This window comes from Hemibagrus wyckioides, linkage group LG01 (assembly GCF_019097595.1).
Source record: "Hemibagrus wyckioides isolate EC202008001 linkage group LG01, SWU_Hwy_1.0, whole genome shotgun sequence".
Classification (NCBI taxonomy): Eukaryota; Metazoa; Chordata; class Actinopteri; order Siluriformes; family Bagridae; genus Hemibagrus; species Hemibagrus wyckioides.
Genome location: NC_080710.1, coordinates 31730780 through 31752731, shown reverse-complemented (window position 1 = coordinate 31752731; position 21952 = coordinate 31730780). Strand labels below are relative to the sequence as shown.

The 21952-nt window shown below is 40.3% G+C and overlaps 1 protein-coding gene across 6 annotated transcripts in view; it reads left to right on the top strand.

Annotated features, from left to right (window-relative positions):
- Positions 1-21952, top strand: part of ntng1a (netrin g1a) — a 203321-nt gene that overhangs the window by 105988 nt on the left and 75381 nt on the right. For all 6 annotated transcript variants that reach the window (XM_058389803.1, XM_058387317.1, XM_058385771.1 and 3 more), the window contains exon 3: positions 6505-7148. In XM_058389803.1, the coding sequence (XP_058245786.1) occupies positions 6505-7148 (644 nt within the window). The remainder of the gene's footprint in view (positions 1-6504; positions 7149-21952) is intronic.

Below are 21952 nucleotides of genomic sequence, written 5' to 3'. Positions count from 1 at the left end.
CTAGAACACTGGTCCACTGACCAGCATCATTCTAAAACACTGACCCACCGACCAGTACTGGCCCATTTTAAAACACTGATTCACTGACCAGCATAACCACCATTTGAGAACACTGACCAGCACTAGCAACATTCTAGAACACTGGTCCACTGACCAGTACCATTCTAAAACCCTGACCCACTGACCAGCACCTCCAAAATTCTAGAACACTGACCCACCAACCAATACCATTCTAAAACACTGACCCACTGACCAGCACCACCATAATTCTAGAACACTGGTCCACCGACCAGTACCATTCTAAAACACTGACCCACTGACCAGCACCACCATAATTCAAGAACACTGACCCACTGACCAGCACTAGCAACATCCTAGAACACTGGTCCACTGACCAGCACCATTTAAGAAAACTGACCCACTGACCAATACTGGCCCATTCTAAAACACTGATCAAGTGCAACTGCTGAGTTGTCTAAAATGCTAGATGACAGAAAGATGTAGAGAGAGAAATCACAGATCATCAGCTCAGGTATTTCAGCTCTTGTCCTGTACGTCATGTACGCTAACACAAATCTGCTAACCAAAATATGAATAAACTATGATGGCGTTATATGATAAAAGTACAAAAGCAGCTGTCATCTCACACACACACACACACACACTTATCCTACAGCTCACACATCACAGCCACTTTACGGCACAGCGAGGAGAGCGGGGACAAATGGTTCTTCACACCGATGAGTGAGCGCTGAGGCGATTACGCGGATTTGAGCGAGAGAACGCTCGAGCTGATGCATAGTAATTCCATCTCACTGAAATTGATATTGATCTATTTTTTCATCTCCTCAAACCAACAGTCTGACTCTAACGTGATAGACAACAGAACACTGTGCTGATGGACAGCTTGTCCTCCTGTGTGTGTGTGTGTGTTTGTAGCTAGTTTTTGTTGTTCCTTGTCCTCTAACCTAATTTCCAGCGTCCTTCTAGGTTCCACACTTCCCTTGTTTTTTTCCCCATCCTGTAGGTTCCAGTGTCCCTAAATTTACAGTGTCCTCTAGGTTCCACTGTCCCCTAGTTTCCAATGCACTTTATTTTTTTATTGCCCTCTACTTTCCAGTGTCCTCTAATTTCCAGTGTCCTCCAGGTTCCTTTCTTCCCTAGTTCCCAGTGACCCATAATTTCCAGTGTCCTCTAGGTTCCTCTGTCCCCTGTTTCCAGTGTCCCCCTGTTTTTATTGTCATCTACTTTCCAGGGTCCCCTTAATTTCCTCTCTCCCTTTGTTTCCAGTGTCCCCCATTTTTATTGTCCTCTACTTTCCAATGCCCCCCCATTTTAGTATCCTTTTCTTTCCAGTGTCTCCTTAATTTCCTTTATCCCCTTGTTTCCAGTATCTCCCTATTTTCAAGAAACTCAAGTTTCCAGTCTCTCCTAATTTCCAGTCTTTCCTACAGTCCTCTGTCCCCTTGTTTCCAGTGTCTCCCTGCTTCCATTGTCCTCAAATTTCCAGTGTCCACTAATTTCCATTGTCCTCTAGGTTCCAGTGTCCCCTAATGTCCAGTGTTCTCTAGGTTCTTGTGTCCCCTTGTTTCCAGTGTCTGCTAGGTTCCAGTGTCCTCATTTCCAGTGTCCCAAAGTTTTCACTGTCTCCTAGTTCCAAGTGTCCCCTTATTTCCAGTGTCCTCCAGGTTCCTTTGTCACCTTGTTTCCATGTTGCCTAATTTACAGTGTCCCCTTGTTTCCAGTGCCCCCTTTTTTTCATTGTCCTGTAGTTTCATGTTCCCAATTGTCAATGTCCTCTAGTTCTTGGTTTGTTCTCTAGTTTCCTTCTCCTCTCATGTCCAGTGTCCTTTAATTTCCTACTCTCCTTTTGTCCAGTGTTCCCCACATTTCATGTGTCCTCATCTTCCTTGTTCAGTACACCCCAGTTATCTCTAGTGTCTTTTCAATGTCCAATAGTTTCCTTGTCCTATTCATGTCAGCTTCCAGTGCTTTCAGTTTTTCTTCCAGTGTTCCCAGTTTTTCTTCCAGTGTTCCCAGTTTTTCTTCCAGTGTTCCCAGTTGTCTTGTTCCTTGGTGTTAATGTGTCCTTGTGCTCTAATTTCCAGAATCCCAGCATCATTTCCAGTGCCCTCTACTTTCCAGGGTTCCACACGGTTTACTGATTTTTACTTCGTCTCTATTATACTCCCTCGTGTCTCCATTTTGTTTTTGTTAGTGAGACACGCAGCAGCAGGATGGTGATTGTGTCTCCGCGAGATGGAGCGAGCATTACTTCAGATTATCTCCTGATTACTACGCGCTAATCCTGCGTCTGAGTTCATGCTAACAGAGCCAGGATCAGAGCCTAGATTCAGACAGGAAAAGTAAACAGATGAAAGGAAGAAGGAAGGAAAGACAAAATAAATAAATAGATAGATAGATATTAAATCTCAATAAAAATATAAAAAAAAAGAAGTCAGTACACCGCAGAGGTCATGGGAAAACTAGTGAGTGTACAGGAAATAGTGTGTTTATCGGTCAGTGTGTGTGTGTGTGTGTGTGTGTGTGTGTGTGTGTACTGTTAAATAGTGAGCAGGAAGTGATTGATGGTGCCGCCATGGTCTGAGTCCACGGGGGAAATTACCCAGAATTCCTCTAATGGGTACTACAAGCTCAGGATCAGAGCAGGTGGCAGAGTTTATAAAGTACACATCTCTCTTTCAGTTCTCTCTCTCCGTCTCTGTCACTCTTTCAGCTCTAACCATATGTCTCTCTTTCACTTTTATCTCTCCCAGTCTCTCTCTCTCTCTCTCTCTCTCTCTCTCTCTCTCTCTTTCTCCATTTTTTTCTTTGTCTCTCTATCTTTGCCTGTCTCTTTGTCTCTCTGTGTCTCTTTCCATCACTGTCTCTATCTCTGTTTTCCCAGCTCTCTGTCTATATCTTTCATTCTATATCTCTATCTCTCTGTCTATGTTTTCCCATCTCTCTCTCTCTCTCTCTCTCTCTCTCTCTCTCTCTGTCTATTTCTCCATCTGTCTGTGTATCTCTGTCTCTCATGTCTCTGTCTGTCTTTCCATCTCTCTGTCTATCTCTGTCTCTTCATTTCTCTGTCTGTCTCTATCTCTTTATTTCTCTCTCTCTATCTCTCCGTCTCTCTCTTTCCAGCACTTATGCCTCTATTTCTGTCACTTTGTTACTACATTTTTCTTTCTTTCCACAGTGCTTCTTCAAGTCTTCTTATATTTCCTTTCCTTTTTTGTCTGTCAATAAATCTCTCTCTCTCTCTCTCTCTCTCTCTCCCCAATCTTTATCTCTCCACCTCTCTTTTTCTCACTGTCTCTTTCCATCGTTCTGTCTCTCTCTATCTCTTCATCTCGGTCCTTCCAGCTCTCTCTGTCTCTCATTCTTGCTTTCATCTTATATTTCCTTTCTTTTTCTTATCAGTGTCAATCAATAGCCAAACAAATCTCTCTTTGTCTTTCTGTCTCAGTCTTTCCATCTCTTATTCCCTCTCTCTCTCCACATCTCTTCTTCTTTGTCTTTCTATCTTTCCCTATCTCTTTGTCTCTCTCATCATCTCTCCATCATTCTATCTATCTCTGTCTTCCCACTTCTCTCTCTCGCTCTCCTTCATTGTCTTTCTATCTTTCCCTATCTCATTGTCTCCCTCTCCCCTTATCTATCTATCTATCTATCTATCTATCTATCTATCTATCTATCTATCTATCTATCTATCTATCTATCTATCTATCTATCTATCTATCTATCTATCTATCTATCTTCCCATTTCCCTCTCCATCTCTCTCTCTCTCGCTCTCTCTCTCTCCTTCATTGTCTTTCTATCTTTCCCCATCTCATTGTCTCCCTCTCTGTCTCTATCTTTCTACCTATCTATCTATCTTTGTCTTCCCATCTCTCTCTCTTCCTCTCTCTCTCTCTCTCTCTCTCTCTCTCTATCTCTCCCCATCTCTCTCTCTCTATCTCTCCCCATCTCTCTCTCTCTCTCCCCTTCTTTGTCTCTCTATCTCTCCCCATCTCTCTCTCTCTCTCTCTCTCTCTCTCCTTCTTTGTCTCTCTCTCTCTCTCTCCATCATTCTATCTATCTGTCTTCCTTTCTCTCTCTATCTCTTTCTCCATCTATTCATCCTTCTTTGTCTTTCTCTCTCCAAGTTTCTCTCTTTGTTCTCATCTCCTTCTCTATCTTTCTGTCTCTCTATCTATCTCTCAGTCTCTCCATTTTTTTCTCTTTACTTCCTTCTTATATTTCCTTCCTTCCTTCCTTTTTTTTAATATCCTTGTCAATAAACAGCCGTGCGAGTGGTGTATTAATTAGCGTCAGAATGAGAGACACAAACATACATTCAGTTAGCATGAGAAACGCGCTGACACCTCGCTGCCATTAGCCCTGACTGCGTGAACAAAAATGTCAAGAATGTTGACACTCCATTCACATCATATATACACTCTCCCTTTCTTTTTTAATGATGAGCACCGTCACACATCGCAGGTGCAGCCATGCCGTGAGAAACATTATCATTTTTACATTTGTTCTTTTTTATAAATATATATATTTAGCCGATGTGCTACTCTCTCCATCAGCTCCAGCACATGGCGAGCGTGTGAGGTGCTAACAGAGACCCGCAGGAGGAAATTAGCATGATCACAGCCACCACTGAGCCAAACAGAAGCTCTTTAGAAATACGGACTTGTGGAGATTTTCAGGATTAGATCAGAGCCGCAGCACCGAATTACACTAAAGATACCGCTCTTATTAATTTCAGGAGAATTTGGAAGCTCTCTCATGATTTTTCTTTTTTTTCCCTCCTCTCATCCTGTCATTAGCACCAATCCATCGAGCTGTGTCATCATCTCCTTTTTTCTGCAATCACTTTATCTGTGAAAACCCAAAACCACTCATCAGATTAGCATTAAAACCACCATTGCTACTAATTACTGACCCCGACTCGGCTAGTGACGATCTCATTTACGCTAATGGGTGTCCATCGATCCTAGCGCTAACAGAAGGAACCTTGAAGGGGATTTTTATCAGATATCTGTGAACCTTTCATCATTTCTCAACAGTCTGAATTTATTAGCGATCTGTTATATGATTATATTATAGACGTTTTATTAGTTTCCAGATGCTTATATCTCATTAACGTAATGTTTATTTGAGTTTTATTTTTAAGAACCCAGACATTTAGCCCATTAGAAAGTTTGCACACGGTGCTGTTCTGTCACCTTGCCTTAAAGGACAAGATCAAAACAAGAGCTTATTAGCAGCAACACTTGTTTTCCTCTCTTTCTGTCACTTTTATTATCTTTTCCCCGTTTCATCCTCCATGTTGGACTCACACAGAGGGACTCAGCTGCTCTGGTCTCTTGTCTTGATAAATTGGAGCTTGTGTTTCTTAAAAAAGCTGATATGAGTGATTGCTGAAGTGCCCTTCACTCCCTGCACTCCACACACACACACACGCACACACACACACACACTTCCTGCGTACGCTCTCATCATCCTGGTGTCAAGCTCCAGAGGTTGTAGAGCATTGTGGTGTAATGATTTGCGGCAAGGACATTTTTACTTTTTAGAGCAAAGATGATACGCTGGCATCTTCCTCTGAGGTGTCTTTGTTTCTGCTCTCCATTTGGGTGGCGTATGTCGATGTCTTGTCACTCTCGGGTTTCGGAATCGCTGTTTTTTTCCTTTTGACGTCGAGCCGTGAGCTGATTTTCATTTTACCCTGTGGGTGTCCTTACCTGGATCAAGGAGGGACGCCAGCCGAAGGGCGCTGTGCTGTTCGCAATTTGTTCCTCTGACCTTTGGATCATCCACACATCTAATGATCATTTCGCATGCTGTTTCTCACACGCTGTTCTTCGCCTTGCCACTTCTGATCCTCCAGAATCCATTTGTTATTTATCTATTTATTCATTTGATATGCACTCAGTGATGCAGCCCATGAGCAGCAGCAGTGCATGAATTATGCCTGGAATATGTTCTGTGATAAAATGCTAAAGGCCCGACTGCCTTTGGTTTTCACTGGCTGAATGTGAGAGGAGACATGAGGAGATGAGAAGCAATAAAAATCTGAAATGGTGCATGAGGATGCTGTAGGTTTCCTCCTCATCCCAGTCCTGCAAATGGCTCAGGCACAATTCATAGAGCATGAATTACCTGTGTAGCTACACTGCGACCTTACCAGACCTGTGGGAGCTTTTAACCATCTGCTGCACAGTCGATTTGCTCTATTTACGCACACTTCAGTCAAAGCTCATAAAATACGAAACAAATGCCACCGTTATTGCTCCCAGTTTGACCTTCCGGTTCTGTTCAGTACTTAGCAATGGCTGTCCCATTGATCAAGACCATTTAGATGGTGCAAAGCGTAAAGATTTGATTACTTCTGAATATATTTGTCCTTATCTCAAGCCTCCTCAGTCGTGGCCATGTTCAGGGTATATATATAAAAAACTGGACAGCCACTAATATCTCTTTTTTTGTTGTTGTTGTTGTTCCAGGAAAACCCATACATGTGCAACAACGAGTGTGATGCAACCACAGAGGAACTCGCCCACCCTCCAGAACTCATGTTTGACTTCGAGGGTCGTAACCCTTCCACCTTCTGGCAGTCCTCTTCTTGGAGGAAATATCCTAAACCTTTGGCAGTGAACATCACACTATCCTGGAACAAGACCATCGAGCTGACAGATGACATCGTCATCACGTTCGAGTCAGGCCGTCCTGAGCAGATGGTGCTCGAGAAGTCTCTGGATTATGGGAAGACATGGCAGCCATACCAGTTCTATGCCACAGACTGCTTGGACGCCTTCACCATGGAGCCAAAGTCGGTGCAGGACCTGTCCCAGTTCACACTGCTAGACATCATCTGCACAGAGGAGTATTCACGTGGCTATGTCTGGAAGTATGACAAGACTGTGCGCTTCGAAATCAAAGACCGCTTTGCCCTGTTTGCTGGACCACGTCTCCACAACATGGCATCATTATATGGTCAACTGGACACCACAAAGAACCTGCGAGACTTCTTTACCATCACAGACCTGCGCATCCGGCTCCTCCGACCTGCCACTGGGGCAACTATGGTGGATGAGGGCAACCTGTCCAGATACTTCTATGCTATCTCTGACATCAAGGTGCATGGCAGGTAAGGGTTTTTTTTTTTGCATATTTTATCCTGAATGATCTCAGAATAGATGCAAAAAAAAAAGTTTATATTTTAATGTGTGCAATCTCAGTGGGTCAAGAAGAACATTTGACATTTGAGGTACAGTCTGACTCTAAAGTGCCAATGTTGTCCTAAGGTACAACCTCAATCAATTCAGAGGTAGAACCTTACCCTGTAAATCTGACACAGAGATACAACTTTACCCTGAGTTACATAAGACACAATCTGACCCAAAGGTACAACCTGACCTGAAGGTTCAAAACTGTCACAGATAAAATCTCACCTTAAGGTACAATAAGAGGTACAACTCTGATCCTGACGTATAAATCTTACCCTGAGGTACAACCCCACGTTAAGGTGAAATCTGACCCTGAGATACAGCCCAACCTTAAGGTACAACTCTTACTCTGAGGTACAACCCCACCTGAAGATATTATTCTTACCCTGAGGTACAACCCCACCTTAAGGGAAAATCTGACCTTGAGGTTCAAAACCTGACCCTGAGCTACAACCTCACCTTAAGATAAAATCTGACCTTGAGGTACAAAACCTGACCCTGATGTACAACCTCACCTGAAGGTAAACTTTGGCCTCGAGGTATAACTCTGACCCTGAGGTACAACCCCACCATAGGGTAAACTTTGACCTTGAGGTACAACTCTGACCCTGATGTACAAAACCTGACCCTGGTGTACAACCTCACCTTAAGGTAAACTTTGACCCTGAGGTTCAACTCTGACCCTGATGTACAAACTCACCTTTAGGTAAAATCCTACCCTGAGGTACAACCTCAACTTAAAGTACAGCTCTTGAGGTACAACCCTATTTTAAGGTACAAAGCTGATATTGAGATGCAAAGTGACCCTGATATACAGCGTGGCCAAGGCACAGTTTTACTCTGAGGTATAGATCTGACCTTGAGGTAGCTGTTTTATGGATATGGAAGCAAATGCATATTTATGATCCACCTGGGCAGTGTGGAGGGTGTCTCCAAACCCTGGGGTGATTTGTAGTGTTCATCAAATTCACTCAGTCTTCTTTCTTTTCAGTTTTCCTAATAAAATTCTTATATATTGAAGTGAGAAAGCAGGTTTTAATAAGATACCTCTCCCAGCACTTCCCATGTAGACCACACACACATATCCCGGGAGAAACATCAGTATCAGTATTAATCTGCATATGCCATTATTTGTTATTATTGATGTTATGATCAGTAATAATAATAATAATAATAATAATAATAATAATAATACATGACCTTGCATGCTCTATAGTAAGGCGATAAAAAAGGATTGAGGTCATAAGCATCTGGATTGGATATAATCTGGTTTTCTTGGTTGGAGTAAAGCCCTGTGTAAGCCTCATTGCTTATTAAATGTGTCATTCTGCCCAGTTCGGTGTTATTGAACCCGGGAGGTTTAATCAGGTTTGCGTCCTTAGTATGCCCTGCATGTATTCTGGGAATTTTACTAAGAGTGAATGTCCATGATTCATGTCCTCTGCAGGATTTGTGACTGTTTCTAAAAAGTGTCTAAACCTTTTCCTGATTATTTAAATGGTCATCAGTTTTACTGGGCTGGACAAAAGTTGGACAGAAATGGCAGCAGGTTTACCAGTAGAGTGGAACATACCATTCCTAAACTGGGGTGGTGTTTATGAGGCATCACTTATGATTTTCTTATTATGATGCTGTATCAGTGTTGCCTCAGTGCTTTTACACTAAATCTCATTAATTAAAAAAAACCCACACCCAGATCAGAATTTAGACAATCCCAGATCTAATCTAATCTTATCTAATCTCATGCCTAGTTTCAAAACTTGGACCAGAATGTAGACAATCCTAGACCTAATCTAATCTAATCTAATCTAATCTAATCTAATCTAATCTAATCTAATCTAATCTAATCTAATCTCAAACCTAGTTTCAAATCCTGGACCAGAATGTAGACAATCCTAGACCCAATCTAATCTAATCTAATCTCAAACCTAGTTTCAAATCCTGGACCAGAATGTAGACAATCCTAGACCCAATCTAATCTAATCTAATCTCAGGCCTAGTTTCAAAACCTGGACCAGAATGTAGACAATCCTAGACCCAATCTTATATTATCTTATTTTATCTAATCTAAGGCCTAGTTTCAAATCCTGGACCAGAATGTAGACAATCCTAGACCCAATCTAATCTAATCTAATCTAATCTCAAACCTAGTTTCAAATCCTGGACCAGAATGTAGACAATCCTAGACCCAATCTAAACCAAACACCAGGATCAGTTCTGATCCCAGACCAGATCCTAAACTCAATATAAACCAAATCTCAGGTCCAAACCCAAATGGACTTCTATTGATACACATAAATATGATCACATCTGAATCCATGTTGCTTCTCTCAGGTTTATTTTTAATGATTTCGCCTTGCTCTTTGGAATCTAAACCAAACACCAGGCCCAGTCCTGATATTTAGACAATCCCAAACTCAATATAAACCAAATCTCAGGTCCAAACCCAAACAGTGCACTATTGATACACGTAAATATGATCACATCTGAATCACTCTTTGGTGAAATCAGTGCACCACTAGCGCCACTAGCAGACTGATGTCTTGTATATGTGTATGAGAACAGCAAAATATCATCTCTCTCATAAAGCGCTAATTATAAGCATTTGGTGCCTTGAGGAGTTCGCAACCTGCTAAAACTGACACCATGTGATCCTTCAGCCTGGATGTGTGAAATTCACTGTTTTGACACCTGGCCTGGTAAATAAAGAAGATTACTTTCTAATTATATGTAGATCCTGGCTGACACTTGTCTGTGAAACAGATGAGGCAACACGAAAGCGGGAGGACCCGTGTCCAGAATCCGTTCTTATTAAAGGGCAAAATTCAAGAGCAGGCTGCCGAACACGTGGGACGATAACGCTAGCATGAGCGGCATCCATGATGATTGTGTTAGTATTCTGTTGATGCTTGTAGCCTTTGTTTATTTTTGCTCCTGACCCTGACATCGAGTGTTGTCTATGTAAGCAATAAAACACACTTGTGTCGTTCTGATACAGGAAAATAATCAACCATGGGTAATGAGTTATAACGGATTTGATTAGTTTCCTATAACAGCATGACAGCAGAGTGTGTTATTGCTCATATACTATAGCAATTTTACAACACATTTTCATATACTAAAGAATTATACTTTTTATCTATTTTTAGTCACATTTAATATTGTGGAGTGTTTTGACTTACATTATAGCAGCTATAATGTAGAACAGGAAATGTATTACCAGCCTTTTTTTGGAGTTAGAAAGGTAAAATAAACAAACAAACAAATAAACAAATACATAAATAAATAAAATGGTTTGTCATGTTACACAAAATCCTCTGTTTCGAAGAAATCAGAAAACCTTTACCTGCAGTTAAAGGTGCATTAGGTAAGAAGTTATTATTATTATTATTATTATTATTATTATTATTATTATTATTATTATTAACAATTATATAATTAGTTAAGAAGAATAAGTTATTATTATTATTATTATTATTATTATTATTATTATTATTATTATTATTATTATTATTATATAATTAGTTAAGAAGTTATAATAATAATAATAATAATAATTATGATTATTATTATTATTATTATTATTATTATTATTATCGTAATAATTAAAAATAATAATAATAAATATTATTTTATTATTTTATTTTTTTATTAAAAAAAATCAAGATATGGTCGGTAACAGTTATGTTAGGTGCTTTTGTTCTTTTATTTATTTATTTGTTTGTTTGTTTGTTAGTTAATGACCCTTTGGGCCTACCCACACATCCATGCCCATGTTCAGAAATCTCCTCCCTTTATGTAAAATCAACTCTAAAATGTTTGACTTCCCAGACCCTTGTGTTGAGCTCCTGGCTTCCAGGATATTTGTAGAAGTAAATAGTCTGTAACACCTTTAACAGCACTGTGATATAAGCGGGGATATGAACCTTGTTGGTTAATATTTCTTGACATATTGTTGTAGTTGCTGTGGATTTTTTTGATAGCAGTTTTGACAGAATTGAAGGGTTTACTCGAACACGACGGCAGGAAAGGGAACCCGCAATCCATTCTGACATCTGACTGAAACTTTCACGAGGTCCAAACAAACTGACAAACAGAAAACAGGAAAGGGCAATGAAGAGTACATAATGATGGAGGAGGAGGAGGAAGAGGAGGAGGAGTCAGGGCGGGAATATTTCTCCCCATCTTCAGCTATTACATCACTCCATATTGACTGGTTGAGGATTAATGGTCATGTAAGGGCAGCGTTGAGGCCGTGCCTCGGCAGGCAAATGATCCGGAGGAAAGTTGTTGGAGATGAGTTTAGATTAATGGAACCAGACCCGTATCACTCGTCCCCCCTGTGGTGCACTTAAGAGTTTAAGACTTTAAACGGCAATTAGAGTGAATGCTCCAGTTTGGAAAATTCATTAAGTGTACTGGAGACTGCAGAGTTCAACCACTGCCCTTGCTCTTAATACATAAGTTTAGGGCCGTGTTCAGACTCACAGAGTTTGTGTTCAGACTCACAGAGTTTGTGTTCGGACTCACAGAGTTTGTGTTCAGACTCACAGAGTTTGTGTTCGGACTCACAGAGTTTGTGTTCGGACTCACAGAGTTTGTGTTCGGACTCACAGAGTTTGTGTTCAGACTCACAGAGTTTGTGTTCAGACTCACAGAGTTTGTGTTCAGACTCACAGAGTTTGTGTTCGGACTCACAGAGTTTGTGTTCGGACTCACAGAGTTTGTGTTCGGACTCACAGAGTTTGTGTTCAGACTCACACAGGTTGTATTCAGACTCATGTAGGTTGTATTTAGACTTATCATATCATGTTCAGACTTATTCAGGTCAGCAGTTCGTGTTCAGACTCACACAGGTTGTGTTCAGACTAAAACAGTTCATGTTCAGACTCAGCAGTACATGTTCAGACTAGCCAGATCGTGTGTTCAGACTTACGCAGTTTGTGTTCAAACTAAAACAGTTCATGGCCAGACTCTGCATTTTGTATTTAGACTCATGTAGGTTGTGTTCAGACTTAGACAGTTTGTGTTCAGTGTGTTTTTGTTTTCAGAGCCGGTTAAAGTGTGTGATAAACTCTGCTCTGGGATTGCCAGATTTCTTTACTTGTGTAAAGAAAGCTTGAAAGCAAAAAAGAGTTTTTCACTGATATCTACTTTTATGCCTTTAACACCTGAAAAAAACCAGCAGCACTTTTATTTAAATCCATTTGTTTGTTTTTGCTGCCAAAAGGAATAAGACATAGGACGTAGGAGGAGACAAGAATTCCTCTTATTATTAATATAACGATATAAATTAGAAGGCGAATTCATTTCAGTTTATTGAGGATGAAGAATTTAGCAGTATCGGTACATTACCCACATTTTTTTTCAGCTCTGATGTAATATAGCTCCCAGAGAGACAGAAAACCTCCAGATTCTCTATTTAGAAAATGTCTTCAATTATTTCCCTGACATTTTTTTGCCATATTTCCCTCCCCTCAGTCTCCGTTTCTCCATTTTGTACGTCTCGTCGAATAAAAGCGTGCGCTGGATGAATAAAGGTAAATTCAGCGCACACGTCTCCAGGCGAACGTTTACATCGCGAGCAGCAGCGCCGGCACGAGGGAGCGTGTAATTGCGTTTCTGAAACACAGTCGAGGCAAGAGAGCGCTAGCAAACGTCTCACGGGACTCCGCATCACTCACAGGCTCATGCATTTCAGAATTCCCAGAAGGCCGAGCTGTAACAGCGCTGATGATGTCGATGACGAATGAGTGATTGATTAACTCATTGATTGGTTAGAAAAGCACCTGCTGATTAGAGAAGAAGGTCTCGCAGGGTTCAGCATGGATGGCAAGCAAATCTTTTCACCTCACACACACACACACAGCTTTTCAATCACATGCCAGCTCTTCAGGCTCCATGCTGCTCAGCTTGTTCAGACATCTTAGACACGGTTAGATTTCCTGAAATCACCAACACAAAATCACATCATATTATTAAAATAGATTTTTTTAAAAAAGATAAGATTATTCAGTTTTTGGTCAAAACAGCCAATTTAATTTAATTTAATTTGTTTTTTTTTTTATAAAATTTTATCTTTATAAATGTATTTATTAATTTAATTTAATTTTATTTATTTTCTTTTTTATAAATTGTATCTATTTATTTATTTATTTATTTAATTAACTTAATTGAATTGAAATGTATTTTATTTTATTTTGTTTTATTTTATTCATTATTAATTTTTTTAATTTATTTATTTATTTATCTGTAATTTATTTTATTTTTATTTTCTCTGTTGTTTTCTGGAGAAATTTCCAACCGTGTTCTAACAGGCCATCAAACTGTAAAATTATTTTCTTTTTTGCAGTGGACAGTGAACTTGTTTTTTTACAGCAGGATCACGTTGCTGCCCTTTTATTGAGTCTTTTATTCTTTTTTTTATTCGTATTAATGGAATCCGAGGCAGAAGTTAAAGAGAAAGTAAAGCTTATGAGGAGTTACAAGGAGATCAGAAAAGTTACTGCAGTCTCCTCAACCCTGAAACACACAATCCTGCTTGCTTCTCTGTGTGTGTGTGTGTGTGTGTGTGTGTGTAAGATGTTACGCTCCTCAACCTCTCTTCCACCTCCACTACACCTCTCTGACCTACTTCTTACTTTCCCGAGCGAAACCAATCGTACGGCCCGGCCGCTTAAAAAGAAGGGTCTGGAGTACTGCATTCAAAACACACACACACACGGGTGCTGTGAAGTGAAAACACACAGCTTGAATTATTAACCGCGATTTCATTATTTTTAATTATAAATGGCGAGCAAGACCAAAGCAGCTGGAGAAGAGGATCAATACAGAGCATTAGAGAGAAAAACAAAGACTTTTGAGGTGCGCACACACACACACACACACACACACACTCTCTCTCTCTCTCTCTCTCTAAAGGCTTTTTATTAGGACTGGGTTGACTTTAGCCTGCATCATAGTGGACCAGAATAACAAATTATATTTATGGCTTGATAATTGACAGCTTTATTGCAACATGGCATCAGGGTTTAATCATGAGCTCCATTCAACCTGACTGACAGAGTAATAAAGTATGTGTGTGTGTGTGTGTGTGTGTGTATGATGAGCTGTATACAGCTGTTCCTGTAGAGATCACCCCGGCTCAGCGGGACGGACGCTTCGGCTGGCGGCTCGGCTCAATATCCGCTTTTAAATAAATAGATCCGTCTCCTGTTCAGACGCCGTCTAGCGTACAGATACTGATGTCTCGGAGCACGCTGCTCTGCTCACGATGACGCTACACTTTACTGATAATTGTAAAGGATAAAATCCTCCATTCAAATATATTTAGTTTGTTTTTGAATTTCTGTCATGTTGGATTACGTCTCCTGTTCTTCAGCAGACCCGAGTCCAGGTCCTCACTGAGCTTGTGTTTAATGTCCAGAGGTTTAAATAAAAAAAATAATTAATCCCAAATCTATGAATTTATCTCAGTCTAATGTAGAGTTTTAGGTTTATATGTTCATTTATTTCACCTGAGGAGAAAAGATATTTCTAAATAATAAATATAATAAATAATAATAAAACAATAATACTACTTCTATTATTACCAATAATAATAATAATAATAATAATAATAATAATAATAATATTTAATTTATTTTAAAAAATGTATTTAATTTTTTTTTATTTTTTTTTATTTACCTTATTACCTGTGTTTGTGGATACTGCTGGAATTTGTAAATTTCCCAGTGGGATGAATAAAGTATCTATCTATCTATCTATCTATCTATCTATCTATCTATCTATCTATCTATCTGTCTATCTGTCTGTCTATCTATAGAGGGAAATTCTTGTGTTACAGCAGCTTAGACAGTTACAAATAAAATGTATATATGGTTTATAAATCACTCAATAATGTGAAAAACATTTTACAATTATTTGCCTTAAAATCAACACTTCTTTCCTTTATTCAGACCCAAAAAAACATGTCTGCTTCTGGATATGTTCATAAAATAAATTCTGAAAGATTGAATAATTAAATCTTATATAAACAATACAGTATTTTTCTGGATTGATTAATTTAATTTGGAAAAAAATATTTTGTCTCTCTTTTTCTGTAAAGGTTTTTCCATTTGTAAATATCTTGAAGTTATATCCATTCATAAAATAATATATTTAATTGAAATCATTAATAAAATGATATTTTTAGTTGATATAAAGCAAAAATTAAAAAACACTTTTACACATTTTATTAGCTAATGCCTGATATCAAAAAAGTAAAATATTGCATTTTAAGTATAGCAATGCATATAAAAAATAAATAAATAAATAAATAAATAAGATTTTCATATTTTATTTTAAGTATAGCAATTTATTTAATTAATAAAAAATAAGTAATAAATAAATAAATAAGATTTTAATATTTTATTTTAAATATAGCAATGCATATAAAAAAGAAAGAAAGAAAGAAAGAAAGAAAAGATTTTAAACAATGATTTGAAAAAGTGCCACTACAAAAATATTTATAAGATTATCAGGAATTAACTGGCAAAAATTTATTATTAAAATGGTATTTATTAGTAAAAAATGTTAATTAAAATTATTGATATATTTTTTTCCTTCTTTTCTTAATTATACGTTATTATGATCCCAGAGACATTTTAAGAGTTACAGTTGTTCCAGCACTTCTCACAACCCCCCCCCCCCAAACCACACAAACACACACAAACACACACACACTTGAAAAATGTTCATGATTACGATCCATCGGCGTGTGCCGCGATGAGCGATGACCAAACTGTAGCCGTTAGCCGTTCCTCCTGCTAATGCACCGTCTTACAGTATGACAGATAATCCATCTGTGCTAATTTCCAGCTCTTCTCTCTTTCCTCCTCCTTCCTCGTCCTCGTCCTCCTCCTCCTCCTCTTGGTGAATAAGTCATCCCTCTCTCTGTCTCAGCTCATTCGATCCGCAGCAGCTCGATAGCGGCCTTTTATTGAATCAGTTTTACATGAATAACGTCTCAATCACGCCGTGTTCAGAGAAATCACTTTATTCATAATAATCATGGAATCTTTCTCCACGGAAATGCCGTATTCTCAAATCTGATTGGTCAGATCACCACCTGTACTAGTTACCTTACCATTTCTATATGTAACGGAGGCCAGCAGTAGGTGCTGTGCAGGTAAAAACCTCACCCCCTTGACCTCAAGTGGCAGGCCAGCAGGTACAGTCTCTGGCCTCCTTGTTAGAGCTTCCGCCTCCCATGCTGGAGACCCGGGTTTGGTACATGTAATAACAGCTCATTCACGGGGATGTGTACGGCGTGACATTCCTTTTCTCACTGATGGTATAGCAGCTGAGTTTGACTTTCTTTTGAGCACTAAACATGCTCTGTTTCACCTCCCTTCCTCTAATGTTTACATTCCCAGTGCATTATGGGTAATGTAGTCATGGTGTGTGTGTGAGAGAGAGTGAAGAGTACGGAAGTGTAATTACACACACCATCGATTTTGCCACCTCATTCGTCATCCTGTCACACCATTATCCGTGAACACCATTTCCATATGTCACCTCGGCCAGGAAAAACAATTTAATATGTAAAACACAAACACACACAATATATAAATATATATAAATATATACACACACACAGAGGAGCAGGTTGATTCCCGCAGGGAGGAGAATCTCCTCAGCGTAAATCGCTTGTCATCTCTCTGTCTTTCCTTCGTCACTCCTCCGCCTCACTCCCTACACACTTCTGAGGGTGTGTCAGAAGGCTTTTCCCTTCGTTGCTCCCTTCATCCCTTCATCTCTCTCTCTCTCTCTCTCTCTCTCTCTCTCTCTCTCGGTTTCTGAAATGAGTGTGTGTGAGGAGTAATGGGTGAAGGATTTACCCCAGTAGGAGCCCCGGTGCAGGGAGAAATTAATCCTTCCCTCTGTGATGGATAGAGCTTCAGCTGTGTGTGTGTGTGCATGTGAAAGTCCACAAACATAGCCACACTGACCAAATACCTAAATTTCCATAACAACATAACTGTAAAAAGATCGGGCGGGGCTAATACAAACATCTTAACGAGGGGGCGTGGCTATCTTGTGACATCCAATCTGATTATTTTCCTAGAATAGTATTTAATTCCTCAGTTTTATTTTATTGTCTCTTTGAGGAGGATAAATATGTTGCGCCTGCTGTTTAATTTGTTTTATTAGAGATTTTATTGATATTATTAACAGTACAATGTTCTGTGGGTAATGATGCATCAACAGCCAGATTTTAAATTCTAATTGTTTATTTTTATTTGTTGTGAATAAAATAATGAGATTTGTTGCATTGGGTACTTTGGGTAAAATAGGCTGTTTATGTTAAACGACGCACATCCACAGGTTCGGGTTGTAAAAAGTAATTCTAGACTCTAAGTCGACTCCAAATAAACTCTGAATTGACTCTGAATCGAATCAGAATCAACTCTGAATCGACTATGAATCGAATCCTGTTCTAATTACGTTAGCGTTTCTATAGTAACAGCTCATTCACAGGGATGAGCAGGGCAGACGCACCGCTAATAATGAAAGGATCATTTGTAAACATTTTTTTGGTGAAGTTTTCAAAATTTGAAGACATTCATGAGGATTATGGAACGAGTCTCCATTGTCAATGCTTGGTAACAGTTTAGAGTTTTCTCAGAAATGTGGAGAAAAGAGAAGCTGATGAGGTTATGAGCATTTATAGCTGCTATAGCGTAAGTAATAACATGAACTCATCGGTTAAGTGTAACTATAAATGGATAAAAATCACTGTTCAATGAGAGATCTGAATTGCTGTGGTGTAAGAGCTTTAACACACCAATATGAATCGACTCCAAATCGACTCTGAATCGACTTGACTGCTGGAAATGAATCAAATACATTATATGTTTTTTTTCCAGCTGAAAAATCGTCTCTTGTACTCTAACCCCGCCCCTTGTGTGTGAACTTACATCTGAGGTGTAAATAACGAAGTGTGTGATTTTTGTATTAGCTCCTCGCTATCTGTGTGTACCTTAACTCTGAATGCGACCCAAAGAGAATATTAGATTAGATTAACATTATAAAGAGAATGTTAAAATGAGATACAAAGTGTGTCAGGGACTTGTAAAGGTGCCAGTGACTTGTTTTTCACAGGGATTTTTACAGATTGTTGCTATAGAAACTAAGACATCAGCCAGGAATTTGGATTGACCAGTGTTTAGGTCTCGGGTCCAGCCGTACAGCCATCCACTCTCTATTTAACACCAAATCTGGGGCAGAAGTGTGGCCTGACCTGTGAGTGTGTAGGTAAGAGAGATCATCAACATGCCAGGTGTGTAATTATCACAGCCTTCTGAGTCAGGATTCAGATTAAACTGAAGAATGCAGTGGTTGGTGTTGCTCTACTGACCAGGACGCTCATCGGAAAGTGTGCGGTCAGTGACAATAGAAAAGGGCTCCAGAGTCGGTAATAACAGCGGTTATACGGCTCTCAATCATGAGGCTCTTCCACTTCACTGCTCCATAGGGGTGAGGTTTTGTGACTAATAAAAACCACAGGGTGTTCTTCACATCCCACTTGTTGCCACAGGTTCACCTCTAGACCTGATTCCAACACAGCGGCTAGTGGCGGTTCTTGAAACCTGGGGTTTCTTTGACTTTGTTTTTATTTTGTGTTCACTTTGTGTTCAGTTTATTCTGTGTGAGAACTGGAGATGACTTTTGACAAGAAGTAACCCACTAACCAAACCAGTCTCACAGAACAAAATCCATTCACAAGCAACAAGGATCATGACACAAACCTAACATCTCAGCAAATTACAGTCAGGTTCATAAGTCACCTGGTGAGGAATTAAGTTAATGCAGGTATTGGGATAGGGTGGGTGGTTATGGTGGTAGGTGAGGTTAAAGTGGGTGGGGATAGGGTGAGTAGTTATGGTGGTTGGTGGGGTTAAGGTGGGTGGGGATAGGAGGGGTGGTTATGGTGGGAAGAGGGGTTAAGGTGGTAGGTGGGGTTAAAGTGGGTGAGGATAGTGTGGGTGGTTATTATGGAAAGTGGAGTTAAAGTGAGTGCGGATAGGGCGGGTGGTTATGGTGGTAAGTGGGGATAGGGTGGGTGAGGATAGTGTGGATGGTTATGGTGGTAGGTGGGGTTAAAGTGGGTGGGGATAGGGTGAGTGGTTATGGTGGTAGGTGGGGTTAAAGTGGGTGGGAATAGGGTGGGTGGTCATGATGGTAGGTGGGGTTAAAGTGGGTAGGAATGGGGTGGGTGGTTATGATGGTAGGTGGGGTTAAAGTGGGTGAGGATAGGGTAGGTGGTTATGATGGTAGGTAAGGTTAGCATGTATGGGTGATTATGGTGGTAGATGGGGTTTAGGTCTGTGAGAATAGGCTGGCTGTTTATAGTGAAGGAAGTGGATAAGAGTGGAACGGTTGTTATCGTGATAGGTGGGGTTTGTTTATATGGGTGGTTATAGTGATTGGTGGGGTTAGTGTTGATGGGTGATTTTGGTGATAGGTGGGGTTAGTGTAGATTGGTGATTTTGGAGGCAGGTGGGGTTAGTGTGAATGGGTGGTTATGGAGGTATGTGGGGTAACCGTGGATTGGTGATTATGATGGTAGGTGGGGTTAAGGTGGATATGTGGATATAGTGGTACAGTAGGTGAGGTTAGGGTTGATAGGTGTTTTTTACGGTGGTAGGTGGGGTTAGTGTGGATGGGTGGTTATGGTGGTCGGTGGGGTTAGTGTGGATGGGTGGTTACGGTGGGGTTAGTGTGGATGGGTGGTTACAGTGGTAGGTGAGGTTAGTGTGGATTGGTGTTTATGGTAGTAGGTGAGGTTAGTGTGGATTGGTGTTTATGGTAGTAGGTGAGGTTAGTGTAGATGGGTGGTTACGGTGGTCGGTGGGGTTAGTGTGGATGGGTGGTTACAGTGGTAGGTGGGGTTAGTGTGGATGGGTGGTTACAGTGGTAGGTGGGGTTAGTGTGGATGGGTGGTTACAGTGGTAGGTGGGGTTAGTGTGGATGGGTGGTTAGAGTGGTAGGTGGGGTTAGTGTGGATGGGTGGTTACAGTGGTAGGTGGGGTTAGTGTGGATGGGTGGTTACAGTGGTAGGTGGGGTTAGTGTGGATGGGTGGTTACAGTGGTAGGTGGGGTTAGTGTGGATGGGTGGTTATGGTGGTAGGTGAGGTTAGTGTGGATGGGTGGTTAGAGTGGTAGGTGGGGTTAGTGTGGATGGGTGGTTATGGTGGTAGGTGGGGTTAGTGTGGATGGGTGGTTACAGTGGTAGGTGGGGTTAGTGTGGATTGGTGTGTGGTTACATTTAAATCTAATCAATAAGTTGTAAAAAGAGGCCACACTCATTATGTTTACATAAATAAATATGTTTATTTAATACATAGTGATCTTATTTAAACAGTACAACAGTAGAAGTGTTTTGGTTGAATTGCGCTGGTTCAGAACATATCATACAGAGCATTCGAGTGAACCTCTGATACTCTGAAACCCATTGAGATGCTGGGAGAACACGCAGACCGGAACCCAGGTTCAGGATCGAACCCAGGACCCCGGAGCTGTGAGACACCAGCGTTACTTTGACAAGACACATGTAGCACCTACATACTGCCTTCAGTGCCTTCCTAACATGCACAGGGTGATGACCTTTTCGATGACCCCATGCCTGTTCTACACTATTGATTGCCCGCGATCGATTGTCTCCTGGCCTCAGGTACTTAGTACAGCCTCGACTGCACACCTGCTCATGGTGGTGTCTCAATTAGTGGTTAGGGGGCAGGGAACATCCTGAGAATGGATTCTGGTTCCTCGCAATGTTTCTCCCTCACATCAGGGTGAGGTTTGTCCTCTGCGTTGCTGCTCATTATTGATGGAAATCTAAGTCCAGATTTCTGTACAGCTGCTTTGTTGCAATATTTAAAAATATTTAAAAATATTTATTTATTTATTTATTTATTTATTTATTTATTTATTTATTTATTTATTTATTTATTTATTTATTTATTAATTAATTATAATATATAATCAAGTAGTCAGAAATACAACTCATGGTCAACATGTCCCTGTCCATGGTGCCATGGGCTTCTCCAGCAGAGAAGAGAAGAGAGGAAGAGAAGTTCAGCTTCTGTAGGAGTAAGAGTGAGAGGGAACACACACACACACACAAACACACACACACACACACACATGCAAATTAAATAACGAATAAGTAAAACTACAAGTGTAGAATACTGATTGGCATCCCGGAGGTAACACACATCACAGCTGAGTGGTGTGTGTAATCAGGAAAGTCTTCTGTGAGACACACACACACACACACACACACACACAGACATCTAGTCTCTGGGATATTTCCCAAATGTTCCTCTGTTTATTATGAACATGCTGTCGGCTCTGTGCCAAACTGCTCCCTGCACTCTGCGTAGGCAGCCTCTCCCTCGTTCCACTTGATCACTGCAGTGCTCACACACACACACACACTGAGCCGTTCCGGATGTTTCTTTGGCTTTAATATAATAGTGAAATGTGTGTGTGTGTGTGGGCAACAACCAAAGCCTCACCTGCTGTTGTGAAACACGTAGAGCAGAACCACCGGGGCCAGAAGACTGACCAAGCATTACACACACACACACACACACACATGCACACATGCACACACACACACACACAGTGCAAGGGGAGAGATGTTTATGTTTACTGTCTGCTTTAATCATTTACACAA